This window comes from Notamacropus eugenii, chromosome 5, assembly GCF_028372415.1.
Source record: "Notamacropus eugenii isolate mMacEug1 chromosome 5, mMacEug1.pri_v2, whole genome shotgun sequence".
Classification (NCBI taxonomy): domain Eukaryota; kingdom Metazoa; phylum Chordata; class Mammalia; order Diprotodontia; family Macropodidae; genus Notamacropus; species Notamacropus eugenii.
In genome coordinates, this window is record NC_092876.1 from 344,115,249 (window position 1) to 344,133,426 (window position 18,178).

Below are 18,178 nucleotides of genomic sequence, written 5' to 3' on the forward strand. Positions count from 1 at the left end.
ACAGACTTTTGTCAGTGATCCTTGTAGTTTAGAAGCCACTGGTGTCCCCTGGTGAAGATGGAGAATATCTGCACATTGACAAATATTTATTCAGTATTAACTCAGCCTTCTCTTCCTTAGGGTGTGTAATCTCAGATCCTTTATCTTCTCTACACAAGCTTGTCTCTCCTGCTTTCATCCTATTTCTTGGTCTCCTGAGCCTTCGCTATGTTTCCTTGCTTCTCATAAAAGTATAAGGAATGCCTTCTTGAGTGAGCATGGCTCATCATTTGTTCTGTCTCAGATACTAGCACAAAAGGGGACACTTATAATGTAGTTGTCTTTCACAGCATTGTTCTCATGGGTTAAAGTTATATATCTTTGAAAATCCGTAATCTGTCATCAATGCCTTATGAATCTATCATCATGAAATCAGAAATTTATCCTAGCTTTTCTTGAACGTCTTTCTTGTCATTCATTCATTCATTCAAAAAGCATTTGCTCAATTGCATATTTAAGAGTTTATTCCTCTGTGTACGTATACACATAAAAACATGCAAGAAGAAATTGCTTTGGGTGTATACATATAAATATATAATTTACACAAAAGAATATATTGCTATAAATATATGTATATGCTTATGAGAATATGTTGCTTTGTAATATGTACATATAATCTGAGTATACTATATATAAAGCACACACAAGAAATTGCTCTGTGTGTATAAATATATACACATAAGAGTATATTCCTGTGTCTATGTATATATACACATAAGTATATGCTGCTGTATGAACATATATATCCACATATATACCCAACAGTGTATTACTGTGTGTGCATGTATGTATGTAGATATACATATATATAAATAAAAATTCTATATACAATTTATAAATAGTACTTTGGATCACAGAGAATTATAGGTCCATCTCTTTATCCTAGCCACTGTATCACAAGTCAATTAAAATGCAGCCTTTTACATATGGCACTGATTATGTGGTGGGGGAAGGAAAGGGAATAAACATTTCTTACCTGCCTGCTATGTGCCAGGTACTCTGCTGAGTACTTTGCAAATATCTCATCTCTGGAAAGTAGGTGCTACTATCACCCTCATTTCAAAGTTGAGGAAACTGAGGCAGACAGAGATGAAGTGACTTGCTCAGGATCACACAGCTAGTAAGTGCCTAAGTCAGTTGAACTCAGGTCATCTCTTTATCATATCCACAATATCATCTGCTCTACACAATATAAGATATAAAAGAAACACAAGACTTAACCCTTACCTTAAAGATTGCTCAGTTCAATAGGAGAAAATAATGATGGGTTTTACGGGCAAAAATCAATGTTTCAACTTATTCTAAAACTTTCTCCTTTAAACTGGAAAAAAAAATGCCTCCTAGTGTAGGATTTGATGGACAATTCTATATTTGCTCAGAACTGGTCAGAGGCTTGTGGTAAGGCCAGAGCATTGGTAGATAGACAAGTCTTGAACTTGGCTATGTAAGAACCTTAGAAATCATGTAATCCAATCTCCACACCCCACCCACTCCTCCCATTCTAAACCTGAGAGAGCTAGGGGTACAGTGGATATGGCCCTGGAGTCAGGAGGACCTGAGTTCAGCTCTTGCTTCAAACTACCTGTATGGCTCTGCCCTAATCACTTCATCTTTGTGTACCTCAGCTACCTATAAAAAGGGATAATAACAGCACCTATTTTTCATAGGTGTTAAGATAAAATGAGACAGTATTTGTAAAGTGCTTGTAAATCTTAAAGTATTTAAATGCTAATAATTATTATTGTTGTTGAGGGAACCCTAGTAACTAGGCTACTGGGAGAAATCAATCAATTCATAAAGTGTCTTCTACATGCCAGTTAACTGTGCTAAGCATGGGGGAAACAAAAGAAGGAAAAGACAGTCCCTGCCCCTCAGAACTTAAAATCTAAAGGGGGAGGCAACAGGCAAACAAATATGTACATAGCGAGCTATATTCAGGATCAATAGGAAATATTTAATTTGGAAGGCATTGGTGAAGTTTCGCTTGGGACTTAAAGGAATTCAGAGAGGTCAGTAATCAAAGCAGAAGAGGGAGAGAGTTCCAGGCAGGGAGAACAGGGAGAGAAAATGTCTAGAGCTGAAAGACTGAAGCGTTGTTCACAGAACAACTAGGAGGTCAGTGTCACTAGATTGAAGAGTATGTGTTGAGGAACAAAAGTTGTAAGAAGACTGGAAAGACAGGTGAGGGCTAGGTTATGAAGAAGTCAAACTTTAAAAGAAGCTAGGGATTTCATGAGTGACAGGTAAGAGGGAGCCCATTGTAGTCGCGAGTGATGGCTAAGACAAAGGATGCAAGGCTGGCGAGCAAGTGGGCCATTTTACGTAGAACACAAGGGGAATGATGTCAATAAGTGTTTATTAGATGGAGCCAGATTGCCAAAAGCTTTAAAAACCAGAGTTGGTATGTGATCCTACAGCTGTTTTATTGTGTTTCTCAAATACTGCACTTTTACAAATTGATGGTTTGTGACAACCTTGCATTGCACAAGCCTATCAGCATCATTTTTCAAACTGCATGTGGTCACATGTCTCTGTGTCACATTTTGGTAATTCTTGCAACATTTCAAACTTATTCATTATTATTTTTATATCTGTTGTGGTAATCAGTGATCTTTGATTTTTATCATAATTGTTTTAGGGCACCGTGCCCAAATAAGATAGTGCACTTAATAAGTGTTGTGAGTGTTCTGACTGGGCTGCTCCATTGACTGGCCATTCCATCTGTCTCCCTCTCCTTGGTTCTCCCCATCTGCTAAGACACAACAATAATGAAATTTGGCCGATTAATATCTATAGTGGTCTCTAAATGTTCAAGTGAAAGAAAGAGTCAATGGGGCAAGCTTCATTGTTGTATTATTTTAAGAAATTGCCACATCCACCTTCACTCATCACCACTTTGATCAGTCAGCAGCCATCCATATTGAGATGACCCTCCACCAGTAAAAAGATGACCTGCTTAAGTGTCAGATGATAGTTAGAATTTTTTAGTAATAAAATATTTTAAAATTAAAGCTATGTACGTTTTTCTAGACATAATACTTTTCCACACTTAACAGACTGTAGTTTAGTGTAAACATAGCTTTTATATGTACTGGGAAACCAAAAAAATTGCGTGACTCACTTTACTGCAATATTTAATAAATTGTGGTGGTCTGGAACTGAACCAACAATGTCTCTCTCCAAGGTATGCCAGTACCAAGGAGGAAGTGAGACTTCTGAGTGACCCCAAGGACATGGTTTGCTCTGATTTCAAGGGCCCTTTGGGTTTTAAAATCACTTCTTGAAAACTGTATTTTTCTGACCTCTCTCATGCTTCCATGCTAGGGAGGGTTAGCCAGTTGTCATGCAAAATATATCCATAATTGTCATGTTGTGAAAGAAAACAGACAAAAAAAGCCTCAAGAAAAATTAGGAAAGTAAAAAAAAAGATGTGCTTCAATCTGTATTCAGACATCAGTTCTTTCTCTGGGATTTGATAGCATTTTTCACCATAAATTGTTCACAATTGCATTGAAATATTGTATTGCCAGCTAAGTCATTCACAGCTGGTCATCTTAAAATATTGCTGTTACTTTGTACACAGTGCATTTCACTTTACATCAGCCCATGCAGGTCTTCCCAGGTTTTTCTGAGAGTATCCTGCTCATCATTTCTTATAATGCTATAGTATTCCATTATAATCACATACCACAATTTATTCAGCATTCCCCAATGAGCAGACATCCCCTCAATTTCTTTGTCCTCAGCAAAGAGCTGCTATAAATATTTTTGTACATGTGGTTCCATTTCCTTTCTGATTTTTATCTCTTTTGGGGTACAGACCTAGGTATTGTTAGATCACAGGGTATGCATGGTTTTATAGCCCTTTGGGCACTGTTCCAAACTGCTGTACAGAATGGCTGAATCCGTTCACAACTCTACCAATAGTGCATTAATGTCTCAATTTTCCCACATGTCCTCCAACATTTGTCGTTTTTCTTTTCTGTCCTATCAACCAAGCTAATAGGTATGAGGTAGTACCTAAGAAGTGTTTTAATTTGCATTTCTCCAAGGAATAGTTGCAAGGGCTAGCAATATGGGATCTATGGCTGTTTTTGTTGTGGTGTAATCAAGTGCCTCTGATTGAATCTTGCCTTTATCAACCAAGAGCCTTTACTAAGAGTATAGAAAAGAAACAGCATATGTATTTGTATTGTTAATATGATTAAAGATCTTAGCCACCCATTAATGGGCCTGCTCATTAAGGGGAGTTTGATTTTTGGGAAGACTTGTAGGAATGCCCACACCTTTTGTTAATGAGGCTCTGGTTCTCAAGGGTTGGGAAGCCCTCTGGCTCTAAAAAAGGTATAAATACTCTGACGGTGAGGTTTTACTTTGGGGTTAGTTTTTGGAAAAAGCTTTGTGTGCCAGATGAGACTCTGGGAAGCCACCAAGGACACTGCTTCCCCCTTGAAAACCCAGATGTTGGTGCTTCCCTCTCTGGCAAGTATAGTAAGATAGTTGAACCTGTCTTTTGATTTGTGATATATATATCACAATATATATATTGCTTATATCAGACAGTTTGGAAGCATTGCCTGTTGATTTCCTGAATTAAGTGAATGATATACGTGCTTGATTAAAGGAGATTGTTAATTTCTCAAAAGTTGCCTTTCCTTTTAGAAAAGCAGATCCAAGCACCCCCCCCCCCAAGTTAGTTGGGGTGCTTACTGATACAATAGTGAGTTAATATGGGCTAGAGAGTTTTGATTACTTCGTCTGAAAATTGATCATTTCTATTGGTCATTTATCAAGTGAGGAATGGCTCTTAGTTTTATAAATTTGACTTAGTTCTCTATGTTTGAGGAATGAAGCCTTTATCAGAGAAACTTGCTTCAAATTTTTTTCCCAGTTACTATGGTTAACTGTACTTCCCTCCATCCTATTTCCCACCTCCTCCTCTTCCCCTGTTCCCCCACCCCTGTTTATTCTATTTCCTCTTCCCTTTCATCCTGTCCCTTAAGTTGGCTGTCTTATTTGGGCACAGTTCATGGCACTCCAAAACAATTACAATAGTAACATCAAAGATCATTGATCACACATCGACATAACAGACATAACAATAATGAAAATCTCTGAAATATTGTGAGAATTACCAGGATGTGACACAGAAACGTGATCTGAGCATATGCTGTTGAAAAAATGGTGCTGATAGGTTTGCTTAATGCAGGGTTGCCACAGACCTTCAATTTGTAAAAAATGGAATATCTGCAGAGTGGTGGAGGTTGTTGTTCTAAGAGGACCAAAATGACATCCCTATGATAAAGTCAAGTTTCCATGTGTCCACTGTGGCTGATCAGACCAATACGAGCTCAGAATGCTCTACCACAGATCTGGCACAAATAGTCCATGTAAACATTTGGGTGGATACTCCAAACTCGTGAATCCTGCATTTCCTCTGAGCTGTTTCAATTCTATTTTGCTCATAGAGCACAGCACCTGCTTTGATGTGAACACACCATGCTGAGTGGTCCTGTGCCAGTGTCTCCTATGACATACAATCAATTCCAAAGTTCTAAATAAAGCTAAGCACAATAAAATGAGGTGTGCCTGTACTGACTCAGCTTACAAGTTATCTGACCTTGGGCAAGTGCCTTTACCTTTTGGGCCTCAGTTTCCTCAACTAGAAAAAGGGGATGTGGAGGAATTGGACTCACTTGTGAGCTCTCAAGAGTAGGCAGTGATTTTTAATCTTTCTTTGTATCCCCAGGGCTTGGCACAATGTCTGGCACACAGTAGGTGCTTAATAAATGTATATTGACTGCCTAGATGACCCACAGTCCCTCTCAGCTTTTGATAAAAATCTCTTCTAGATCTCTTCTTAGGTTCCTTCTGTAAGGGGGGGGTTGATTAGGGAAGCTTCCCTTTCTCTAATGAATTGGTGAACTCCCCTGGCCAGGGGGTGGGGGGAGGGAGGAGAATGTGGAGCAGCTAGATAGTCCAGTGGATAGAAAGCTGGGCTGGAGTCAGGAGTTCAAATGTGTCCTCAGACAGTAGCTGAGCAAGTCACTTAATCTATAAATTTTGTTTTATTTTTTAATATTTTGATGGCTGTATTTCAATATACCTGGTTTCCTTTGTAATCCTATGTATTCCATTTAATGCATTTAAAGGCATTATTATGAGAAAGGATCCATAGGTTTCACCAGATTGTTGAGAGGTCTTTGATAGGTAAAAGTTAAGAACCTCTCCACGGAGAATGTAGCCACAGGTACCTTGTTGGGAGAAAAAGGGACAATTTCAGGGGCTTAGGCTGCTACCAAGATAATCTGGTTTGCTCAGATTCTGTGAAGTCAGTTCAGTCAGACCAAAGTAATTTCTTAAGCACAACTAAGTGCCAATGATATGACAGGCACTGTGCTAAGTTCTGGGGGCCCAAAGAAAGGCAAAAGACAGGCCCAGACTTCAAGGGTCTCACAATCTAAAGAATTTGGGGGAGGAGAACCCATAAGAGGCACTCACATACACATGGGGATAGGAAAGAGAAAATGCCTTCTCACCATCCTTTTGTATTTCCTTTTCCCTCTTCAAAGCATGGACTAGACCAGAGTGGAGCAAACCTATGTTCTAGGAAAGGATTATGGGGTTCTAGGAAGATTGGGAAGTCTTAGTACAGTCTCCTCTTCTCTAGGAATCTGCAAATGGAAGCTTGGCAAAGCCTGTAGGTGAGCACAATTCTCCTTGGTCTGGGACCTGATTATAGATGCCATAGTGCAGGAACACCTGGGAGATAGGTTGTCAAACAGTCTTTTCTGGTTTACTTGACTAGAGAGAATTCCTGGTAGTGGACTTTCTCAGCCCAAGAGATAGTAATAACAGTGGCAATGATTCCTGCAGAAGGATTTGACTGAAGCAGATGTGCTCATCCACACAGAGAGTGTTCCTGATCCCCAGGTCCTACCTCAGAAATTTTCATCCTTTACTCCAAGAATTTTCTATTTGGAAGTCCATGAATGATGATGGGACCTGTGAACTTGTCTGAAGAAAAATTTACATACCTGTTTTCACTAAGTCCTAACTGAAATTTAATATTCAATTATGATTGTAAGCAATAAACATTCTGAGAAGGGATCTCTTCTCTTTTAAAGGGTGACTCTTTTTCCTCTTTTTATCTAAGATCCAGGTAGGTTTATCTAGGAAGCATTTATGAAGTGTCTACTATGTGCAAGACACCTGGAATACAAAAATAATAACAGTCAGGAGGTATCTCAGTGGTCCCAAAATGTAGAGACTACAATTTTCCTCCATCATCTTCTTTGACTACCCTTTTAACAATATAACTGTACATCTCAGAGAAGAATACTCATTTTATGATCTCCATGATTTCCCTATGTCCTAACAGTATTTTTTCTAGTCTCTCAGAAAGATTTTCAACTCTTGTTTTCTTCTCAAATATTGACACTGGTTTAATCTTCATTTTATAGAAAGTTGTCTGTATTTCATCCTCTCCAAATGATTTTTTTTTTGCATGGTGACTTTATTTGTGATTTATTGATACAATTTATTTGGATACAACAGATTTCATGACAAGCACTCAAATGCTGTTACAAAGCATATGTCTCCTGCCCCTCCCCCCCCAAAAAGGTTAGATTAGAGATTAAGAAAAAGGAGGGAAATGTTCTCTAACTTTGACAGTATGGCACTAACATTTATAGTTCAGTTTGCCCAGTGTTCTAGTTCTTTCTCTTGACTTTATTTCCATTGTAATAATTATCATGTTTATTATTCTTATGCCTCTCCTTTCCTCTCTTTGCATTCCTGTATGTCAATCAATCAATCATATAACATATTTATTTAGTATCTACTTTGCTAGATCTACTAGACTCTGTGTTATGTTCTGACAATACAGAGCAGTGAATTGTTTCTGCTTCATTGAGTTTACTTTCTAATGGGGAGGGGAGAGTTGCTCATATATTAATGTATAAAAACACAAGGCAGAAACAAGGTAACCCTGTAGGAGAAGGAAGCAGTAGCCATAGGGATCAGGAGAGACTTCATGCGGAAGTTGGTGCCTAAGCTGAGTCTTGAAGGAAATAAAGAATTCCAAAAGATGTTGGTGAGGAAGGAGTGCCATCTAGAAATGAGAGACAGCCAGTAGACAGGCACCAAGGAGTGTCAAATGTAAAGAGTGGCCAGAAGTTCATGCATACAAGGCTGGCTATGTAACATGGGGCCACACTGGGAAGAACTTTAAATGTCAAACAGGAGTTTATATTTGATCCTAGGAGGCACTGACACTAAGGAAGGGGACATGATGACATGGCCAAATTTTGCTCAAGGAATATCACATGGAGCAGGAGAGACTTGAGGCAGGAAGACCAATTAGCAGGCTCTTTCATTCTCTGTATGTCCGTCTGAATTCTTCACATTTGTCTTTCCTTATGGCACAATAATGTTCCATTACCTTGTTTTTTATATATTTGAATATTCTATAGGCAGGGTGTCTCCAGTTTCCATCCATCATACTCCCTGTCCTCCTCCTTACTGTTATGTCACTAAATTTCCAACTTCCCCCTGGTCTCTTTGTGTCTGTTAGAAGTCTCTTCCTGGTTTCTCTATTGTCACTCTGTTGCTGCTATTGTCTTTGCTTGCTACCTTTTTATTAGGTATGTTTGAGCAGCAAATAATCTGTTCAATACTGGTTTTCTGTGTTTCAAATGCTTTTATTATTGAACAACTGTCTTTTGTGCTGTATGGTTAATCACAGATGTAAGGATAGGTTACCCAGGGATGCATTCTGAGCTCCATTGTTCTTTGGAGCACATTATTACATTCCTTACTCATTTTTCTATGAGCACAGAAGAGTCTTATTTGAATCTCCTTTCCTTTGTATTTAAAGTTCTTTCTCCTGATGAGTTGCAGAACTTGTTTCTATATGTCTTAAAGTTTGCAGCCTTGAGGTTTTTTCTTTTCATTCTGATGTTGGGGGTTTTTGTCCTGTTGTGTTCTTCTGGGAGATCTGTGATCCTTAGCTTGTCTCTGTCCATCCTGTCTGTTAGTTTAGCATATTTTGCTTGCATAGTGAGAGTCTATTTTCTTTTAATGTTCTTTTATTTTCCTTCTCTTCCTTTAGGTGTCCTTCAGTTCTGTTGATTTACATTTGAAATCTATTATTCTCTTTAGTGAAGCTTACAATTGTAGATTTAAGTTTTTCTATTCTGCTCATTTTTTTTTTTTGGATAAGATCTAAATTCTGCTCCAGTAATTCTTATTTCTTTTTTAAAACAACTTAGGGAGAGCATCTTTATGATTACATACTCTTCTCAAATTCCACTGGGTTGAGTGATTTCTTTTTTTTTTTTTTTTTTTTTTGCAGTATATATTTATAGATACCTGAAATTGTTTACTAGGTCTGGTGGTAATATTTCCTTTGCTTGTTATATGGTTTTTCCTGTTGATTTTTCTGTTTATGTTCAAGGTCTTTGAGTTTTCTTCTTCCTAAAATCCTTGGTATTTTCATTTGTTCTCTACCCCTCCCCTCTTGTTTCCCTTATTGCTCATTTCTGACTCCCTCCTCTCTAACTGTGGTTTTCTTGGGGACTGGATCTCAAAGTTTCTCAGTCTTCACCAAATTTGGCATTTCAAAGATCACTAGCATAGCTTTCTGCTCCACGTAACTTTTGGGTGTTTAGAACTGGCTCCAGCCAGATGAGAGCTGCTCTTTCCCTCAGTCTTGGTAGAGTGCTACACAGCTTTTCACACACATGGTGTCCTGTCCTGGTGATCTATCCCATTCCTTCTATTCCCCAGTTCTTTGTCATGACACTGGCAGTTCAGAGCCTGCTTTCCCTGGCATCTGTGCTTCTCAGTTGCAGTCCCTGGCGGGCTTTTGTTCCTGAAGAGATTTGCCCAAGTTACTGTTAAGTGCTGAGAAACTTAGCCTAAAACTGAGGTCTCTACTAAAATGGAAAGAGGGAGAGGGTAATGGAGTGCAAGAGTTTTGATGTAAGCTTGTATTGTTGCCTTAGGTGTACTAGTCTAGCTTCACTGTTGATGGCATGAGAGGTGTAGGAGGGGTATTGAGTTAACTCAAGGACGGTAAGCATCAGTTTCTGGGTTTAAGAGGATTTTCCTCCCTTCTTTTAGATTCTGGATGTCCTAGACATGGACACAGCTGAAGTCTAATTTTTGGTGCATAATTTCTCTTTTGAAAAAGTTTGAGAGGTCATGGGGATTAAAGAAAATATCTAGTCCTCTATCGTGTTGCTCACATGACTTGGAAGCCTTGGACAGGATTGTTTTATGCTCAAGTGTAAGACTTTACATTTGTTCTTACTGAATTTCATCTTTGGGGGTTCAACACAATGTTCTAGTCCATTCAAGTCCTATTGGATCCTGACTGTCACCCAGTGTGTTATCTGCCTCTCTCAGCCTTATATCATCCTCAAATCTGATAAGGATGCTCTATAGCCTCACAAGTCTCCCCCTCTCCCCACCATGCCTCTCATTTTACACATGGTGTAAAATTGATCTAGTAGTCAAGAAACCCAAGTTATTCTCCAGACTCTTACTCCTAACTGTGTCTGTCACCTTCACCAAATCACATAACCTCTCTGGGCCCAGTTTTTTCATCTATAAAATGAGATTTCTGGAAACGGTGATACTCTTCAATTCTAAAATTATGCATCCTTTTAGTCCATAAGGAGAATATGATGTGTGTGTTGAAGTGCCTATGTTAGCATGTCCATGATTTCATAGATTTACTCCTGTGTGTATTGTTGGAGTACCACTGTACCCTATCCATTGGTCTTTCAGTTCTTGGCAAAGATCATTAAATTGAACATACATTCAGTAGGCAATGAAGAGTCACTGAAGGTTTCTGATTAGGGGCAAAATGACCACAACAGGGTTTTAGGAAGACTTATTAGGCAATTATGTGAAAGATATGCTGAAGAAGGGATAAAATGGAGTCAGGAAGACCTGGGCTATCACCATAATGCCAAAGTGGAGAGAAAGAGAAAGGTACAAGAATAATTCATTGTGGAGGCAGAAACAACAGGTCTTTCCAACTGTTTGGATGTATAGGGTGGGAGGTAAAAATGTTAGGGAAAGGACCAGGTTGAGTAGGGAGGATGATGAGATAACTATTGAGTATATTGGATTTGCAGTTGCCAGGGCACCATGCAGTCAGAATCATCAAGGAGGCAGTTAGTGATTCAGAACATATTTAGATTTCAGAGTACTCTTCAGAGTTGTGAAAATGTCCATGGGAATAGAGGAAACATCAAATAAAAGTGTCATGGAAACCAAAGGAAGAAAGGCCATAAAGAAGCAATATCAACAGGGATAAATGCTACAGACAGATGAAGGAGGACCAAAATGAGAAAAAGAACTGTAGAATTTGGCAATAAAGACATTATTAGCCTCCTTGAATAAAGCTACTTTAGGAGAGTGATGATGACAAAGGATTTAGTGTATTGTTAAGAAGATTGAACTAGGTGACAGAATTATAGAGGTAAGAGTGTGACCTGGAAGTCTGTAGATGACAATGACAAGAATCAAGAAGAAGGCGTTGCAGTCAAATGAAGTGAAAAAAGAGAGGATGTAATTTTAGATTATTATATCCCATGGACTATATTGACTGAGCTGGGAGTGAGGAGAGGGGAACCTAATTTCTGCTTCCCTTACCTTACAGTAAGCCTGGAGCAAACACTGAACAAGTAGCTCTTATTTCCTCTCTGGCCTCTCTATATAACTGGTCTTTATAACTCCATAGTGCCATAGTCACCCCTTGAACAAAATATAAACTAAACCAAGATCATTCATTCTCTTCAACTCCTAATTTTGTAATCCTTTCAACTGTACCAGAGATTTTATCCCCTAGTTTTGTCTTGTCTGCACTTGAAGGGGAGGGAAGTAAATGGGAGATATTTTCTATCCTTGCCTAACCCCTCATTAGAAGAGTTCATTATTTAACCCTACCAGTCTTTTCATATTTAACTTTCACCTTTGTTCATTTTAAATTTCTAAAACAGTTCCTCTAAAGCAGCTTCTTCCTCTTTGTGCATTGTAATTTTAATGCGTTCCAAAATGTCTACCAAAGGAGGAGGCTGAGAGTTTGGTAGAGTATGGCACCAACATTTGTTTGTGCTGCTGTGTCCTCAAAGCATGAAATATAGTTCTATGGATTCTATAGCAGGAGAACTGGGTCAGTGTTGTAAAATTAGCTGTAAACTGCCTCTTACTCTTGAATGACTTGGATTTCTTGACAGGACAATCATCTATCTCTCTTTGGTGTACGTGCTTGGTCACTTGATCAAGTCAATGGGGGCAGTGCCAGTCATAGGAGGACATTTAATGCACACGTGAGTAGAGTTACAGAATGCACATTCTTCTTGGTTATTCCTGCAGGTTTTGGTTCCCCCTCTTCCTCTTCCCAGGAAGGCAGATCTCTTGCTCTTCCTAACAAGGAATATTGGAGAGAAAAGACCCCTGGGGTCAGGGTATTCTCTGCTTTAGTGTACTTTTTCTCTCATAGCCCTACAATCTTTATTGCAGCAGCAAAACTGTACACCAACATTGCCATAATCCTTGTCTTTTCCTTGTAGGGTTCTATCCATGACTGGCCTTTTACTGATAAGCTTGGGAACAGGAGGTATCAAACCCTGTGTGGCAGCCTTTGGCGGAGACCAGTTTGAAGAAGAGCATGTAAGAACCATGTGATTTCAGCATTTCATTGTGTTGTTTGAAAATGGTCCCAAGTATCACAGATTGGGGATGGACGTCAGAGAGGTAGAAGGCCCATCTAAGCATGAATTGAATGGCTTGACAATGAGAAGCATCAAGCACAGAAAAAATAGTACAGAAAGGTTTTCCATAGATATTGTTCAGTTTGAAAAGCTTTCTTTTCATTAGCCCAAGTCAATGAAGTGGGGAAAAAAATGTGAATGGGTAGATGAGCAAAATGAAAATGAGGGTCTGAGGATATAAGTGAGAATCACATATTTCAGGTTATTCCAAATTCCTACCTTCCTCTTTGTCCTTCTTCTACTTTTTCTATGTCTTGCTTAACTCATGTCTTTCTTTCTTTTCTCTAGCTGTGATCTTTCCCTATCTTTTATTGAGTATATTTGTGCTTTTTTTTTTTTTTAAATTGTTTTTCTCCCTGTTCTTATTACCTTGTGATTTCTGACTCATGAGAATTTTCCTGGCCAGGAAAGTGATGCTGTGACCTAGTGCAAGAAGGTAATTGCTAATCTTTATGCACATTTCAAGTTTCCAGCCTTGCATTAAGTCCAGAGGGTGGGGAGAAGGCCACTGGAATTTCTTTTTCACTCCAATCTCTTATATTACTAAGTGACTCTTTGATGGTGCTGATTGCAAAAGCAAGTAGCCCCTAAGCGTTTGCAGGCTCTGCAAAATTAGAGAATTGGGCTTGTATGAATGGAATAAGGAAAGTCCACTTGGGATGGGGAAACAAATTGGAGTAAAGGGTCTGAGATACTTGAAGTAGCCAAGCTATCTGAAATTTCTCTCTTTGTCTGAAGGAATGCATTTACCAACTACTTCTTAGACCCACATTCTTTACTGCAAATGGGAAAATGGCAGCTCTTCCCAATTTCTCCTTTCCAATTCATAGTTCAGTTTATTAATTCTCCCACTAAACTTTAAGACAAAGACCCTGGCAAACACCAGATGCAGTCTTCTGTCTGGTCAATGTTTCCTTTCTTTTCCCTTAATTCTACCATGCTTCCCCTCCCCATTGCTAACACATTCCTAATACGCAATGCATATATTTGATTTGGTTTGTGTAGCTTTGGTGCCTGATACTTGCAAATAATACAAATCTCTAATGTGTAATATAGTTTGCAGGGGCCAGAGAGTACACATGTGCTAGGTATCTCAAAAGTTTTAGTGAAGTTTTAAACTATTATGAAATATGCTTTAATAACTTTTTAAAAATAAGATTATTTTTTAAATGTTTTTTTCAAATAATTTTTTTTCATAAGCTTAATTTTCGATAGCTTTAAGCTGCACTACTCTTATCATTGTTTATATTCTGAATTTGGCAGGTCAGGGAGAAAGGACCATAGGGATTTGTATGTCTGTGTCTGATAATGATGGTGAACTTTATCATGTGGATTTTTTTCCTTTTGTTTTTTTTTTTGTCTCAGGCAAAAGAAAGGAGCAGATTCTTCTCAGTTTTCTATCTGTCGATCAATGCAGGGAGTTTGATCTCCATGTTTGTCACACCCATGCTAAGAGGTTAGAGTCCTTTATAAAAGGTCTGGTAAATGGTTTTGCTGTGACCAGCCATGGAGTGGGAGAGTTTTGTTATGGTTTTCAAAGAGTTCTTGGGAAACAGTTGGAGTTTCCTTCTGTTTAGGTTTTCTCTGCAAGGAATTGGATTAAGTGATCCTTATAAATATCTCCTCTTCTTCCCCACCCCCAACCCCCATGAGGAGGTTGATGTTGGGGAAAACTGTATGAAATTGATTTGTAGAAAAGCTAAGACTCTGTAGGTGACCCTGCTTTCTCTGTCCTCTTTCCAGGTGATGTACAGTGCTTTGGCGGAGATTGTTATGCATTGGCATTTGGGGTCCCAGGAATGCTAATGGTACTGGCTCTTGGTAAGTGGATGGGCAAGTGAGAAGTGAATCCCTCCCTTCTCTCAACAGAGCTTTACTATGTCAAAGACCAGCTCTATGAGTAATTGGAGAATGCTTTGATTTCTTAGGGAACCCAAAGGCATACTCTGAAGTCAATGAACTGGTAGCTGGCTGCCCCGTGCTCTCCCCAATGACACAAATTGTCCATTTTGAGTGACTGGAGTTAGAGAAACCAGATTCTGCTTGTTAACGTGCAGGTGAAGCTAAGATGTAGGTGAAAGAGGTGTGATTCCTCATCCACCCAAACCCCTTTCCCAGAGCCTAGCCCTAGATCAGGGGGCTGGGTTAGTTACTTGGGTTACATAATCCAGGGACTGGTCTGTGTGTTTTTGTTTTTAATCATTGACCTTAAAATACATTCCTCTCCTGGGGCCCAGTATGACATTTCTTGGAATGAGTCCAGTCCCAAAATAACAAGAACTTGATAGAGAAATAGTAGCCCAGGGAATCAGCACTTTGCTTAGTTTTGATTATTTAGAGAAATTTCCACATGTCTTTTCATTTGTATGGGCTGAATTTCTTGATCATTCTAGGGGTCCATGTTGTCTTTCTTAGACCTCTCCTGTATCTTTTCCCTCCCACTCCCACCACCATCACCACCACCACCACACACTACCCCAAATGTTTCCTCAACTGTGCTGTGATTAATCAAGTCAGCAGGCATTTAGGGCCTACTATTCGCCATGCCCTGGGTTTACTGGAATCAGATTTGCTACCCAGTTATGTCAGATTCCTAAGTATGAATAGAAAGACACAGAGCTTCATCTCAGTCTTCTTTTGCTACATTAGAGCTAGGTGGCACAGTGGGTAGAGCATCAGGGCCTAAAGTCAGGGAAGACCTCAATTTGAATCTAGCCATAGATGCTTATTAGCTGTGTGACCTTGGGGAAGGCACTTTGCCTCTGTCTGCCTCAGTTTTCCTTGTGGGTAAAATGGGGATCATAACAGTACTTATCTTCCAGGGTTATTTTGAGAAACAAATGAGATAATATTTGTAAAGCACTTAACACAGTGCTTGGTACATAGTAAGTATTCAATAAATGCTATTCTCTTCTCCCAGTGTGTCCACCCTAAGTCTCTTTCCTCTACTGTAGTGACTGCTTTTATCCAATTCCAATCCAATTTCCCATTCAGTGTCTCCCATAATGTCAATATGTTCATGCACCTTAAACTATCCCATTTCCTATTGCCAGCTAATTACTAGTGTATTCTCCTTCATCCTCCCCACTCTATCCCATTATCAGCTAAGGAAGGTTTGTTTTAGGCATAAGATGCCATTATTGGGCATAGAAATAGAGAAAATGTTCTTAAAGATTGTAGAGAATGGGTGGAGTACCTGGAGGACTCAAAAGAAGTAAGTTCACTGGCTCTGGGGTGGGGGTGGTATCTTGAGGAAGGTCTTTGAAATAGAGAATGAAGAACTTGGCCCATATTCAAAAAACAATGGAGAAGTCACTCTGGGCTCTAGAGAAATGAGGGTTGGCACATAGTGGAGAAAACATTCCATAGAAAATAGAGGGAAATGATGTTGAAGCCAGGAGAATTTAAATGAGGAAGATACTGTAGTAGTGGAAATAGAAGACAGGGAGGGCTACACCAAAGCTATCAATGTTGAAACAAAAAGCATTTTATGAGATTCCCTAAAGGAGCTCATATAGGTCCTGCCATGTTTTTTTTTCTGAAACCAGTTCATCATTTCTTATAGCACAAGTACTCCTAAGGGCCTTTTACAAATATTTAATATTTTATTTTTTTCCCCAGTTACAGGTAAAAACAATTTAGCATTCATTTTTTAAAATTGATTTTCAAATTTTCTGCCTCCCATTCTTTATTCTCTCACAATGAGAAGATGCACAGTCATGAAAAACATTTCCACATTATTCATGGAAAAGAAAATAGATAAAAAACCAAGAAAGATAAGGAAAGTAAAGAAAAAGTATGCTTCAATACTTTTCAATACATTCAGAATCCACTAGTTCTGAGATGGATTATGTTTTTCATCTTAAGTCCTTCAGAACTGTCTTGGATCATTATCTTGCTGAGAATAGCTTAGTTGTTCACAGCTGATCATCATACAGTATTGCTGCAACTGTATACAACGTTCTCCTGGTTCTGCTCTTTTCACTTTGTGTCAGTTCATATAAAGTTTTCTAGGTTTTTCTGAGAGCATCCTTTCTTATAGCACAATAGTATCCCATCACAAGTATATACAACAACTTGTTCAGCTATTCCCCAATTGATGGACATCCCTTCATTTTCCAATTTCTTGCCTCCACTAAAAGAGTTGCTCCAAGGGTATTCATGGTTTAATAGCTCTTTGGGTATAGTTCCAAATTACTTTACAGAATGGTTGAATTGTTATACTAGTTTACCAACATGTCCTCTAACATTTGTCATTTTCCTTTTCTATCATATTAGCTAATCTGGTAGGTGTGAAGTGGTACCACAGAGTTGTTTTTAATTTGCATTTCTCTAGTCAATAGTGCGTTAGAGAATTTTTTTCATATGACTATTGATAGCTGTGATCACTTTGTCTCAGAACTGCCTGTTTATATCATTTGACCATTTATCAACTGAGGAATAGTTCTTATTTCTATCTATAAATTTGACTCAGTTCTCTATGTATTTGAGATGTGAGGTCTTTATCAGAGAAATTTATTGTAAAATTTTTTCACAGTTATGATTACTAACTATATATTTCCCTCCATTCTGTGTTCTCCCATTTATCCTACTTTCTCTGTTCACCTTGTCCGTTCTCAAAAGTGCTTCTTTTACCTCCCCAATGCTGCCCTTCTATCAGTTACCTTCCCCTTTTCTTACCCCTTTCTCATCCCATTCTTCTGTATGGTAAGATTCATTTTATACCCAGCTGACTCTGTATGTTATTCCCTCTTTGAACCAATTTTGATTAGAGTAAGATTCATGCATTCCACCACCCTCCCACTCCCTCATCATCCCCCTCCACTGTAAAAACTCTTTCACATCTTTTTCATGTGAGGTAATTTACCCTATTCTACCTCTCCCTTTCCCTTCTCCCAGTGCATTCCTCTGTCTCATGCCTTAATTTTACTTCTCAACATACTTAGCCCATCATATGCATCTCACACTCATGCCCTCTTTCTATGTATATTATTTCTAACTGCTCTAATAATGAGAAAGCTTTTAGGAATTACAAGTTTTTTCCCATGTAGGAAGGTCAATAGTTTAACCTTATTGAATCTCTCATGATTTCTCTTTCCTGTTTACCTTTTTATGTTTTTCTTGAGTCTTATATTTACTGAAAGTTAAATTTTCTATTCAGCTCTGGTCTTTTCATCAGGAATGCTTGAAAGTCCTCTATTTCATTGAATTCATTTCATTGAATATCTGTAATTTCCCCCCTGAAGGAATATACTCAATTATACTAGGTGGGTGATTTTTAATTGTAATCCTACATCTTTTGCCTTCTGGAATATCATATTTGAAGAACATCATATTTGAAGAATTCCAAT

At 38.6% G+C, this 18,178-nt stretch overlaps 1 protein-coding gene across 2 annotated transcripts in view; it reads left to right on the plus strand.

Annotated features, from left to right (window-relative positions):
- The window catches only part of SLC15A2 (solute carrier family 15 member 2), a 49,994-nt gene that overhangs the window by 9,366 nt on the left and 22,450 nt on the right, over positions 1 to 18,178 (plus strand). The window contains exons 4-7 of one of the 2 annotated variants that reach the window (XM_072613884.1): positions 12,291 to 12,383; positions 12,627 to 12,726; positions 14,193 to 14,283; positions 14,571 to 14,648. In XM_072613884.1, coding sequence (XP_072469985.1) covers positions 12,291 to 12,383; positions 12,627 to 12,726; positions 14,193 to 14,283; positions 14,571 to 14,648 — 362 coding nt within the window. The remainder of the gene's footprint in view (positions 1 to 12,290; positions 12,384 to 12,626; positions 12,727 to 14,192; positions 14,284 to 14,570; positions 14,649 to 18,178) is intronic. The other variant, XM_072613885.1, reaches the window with a different exon arrangement.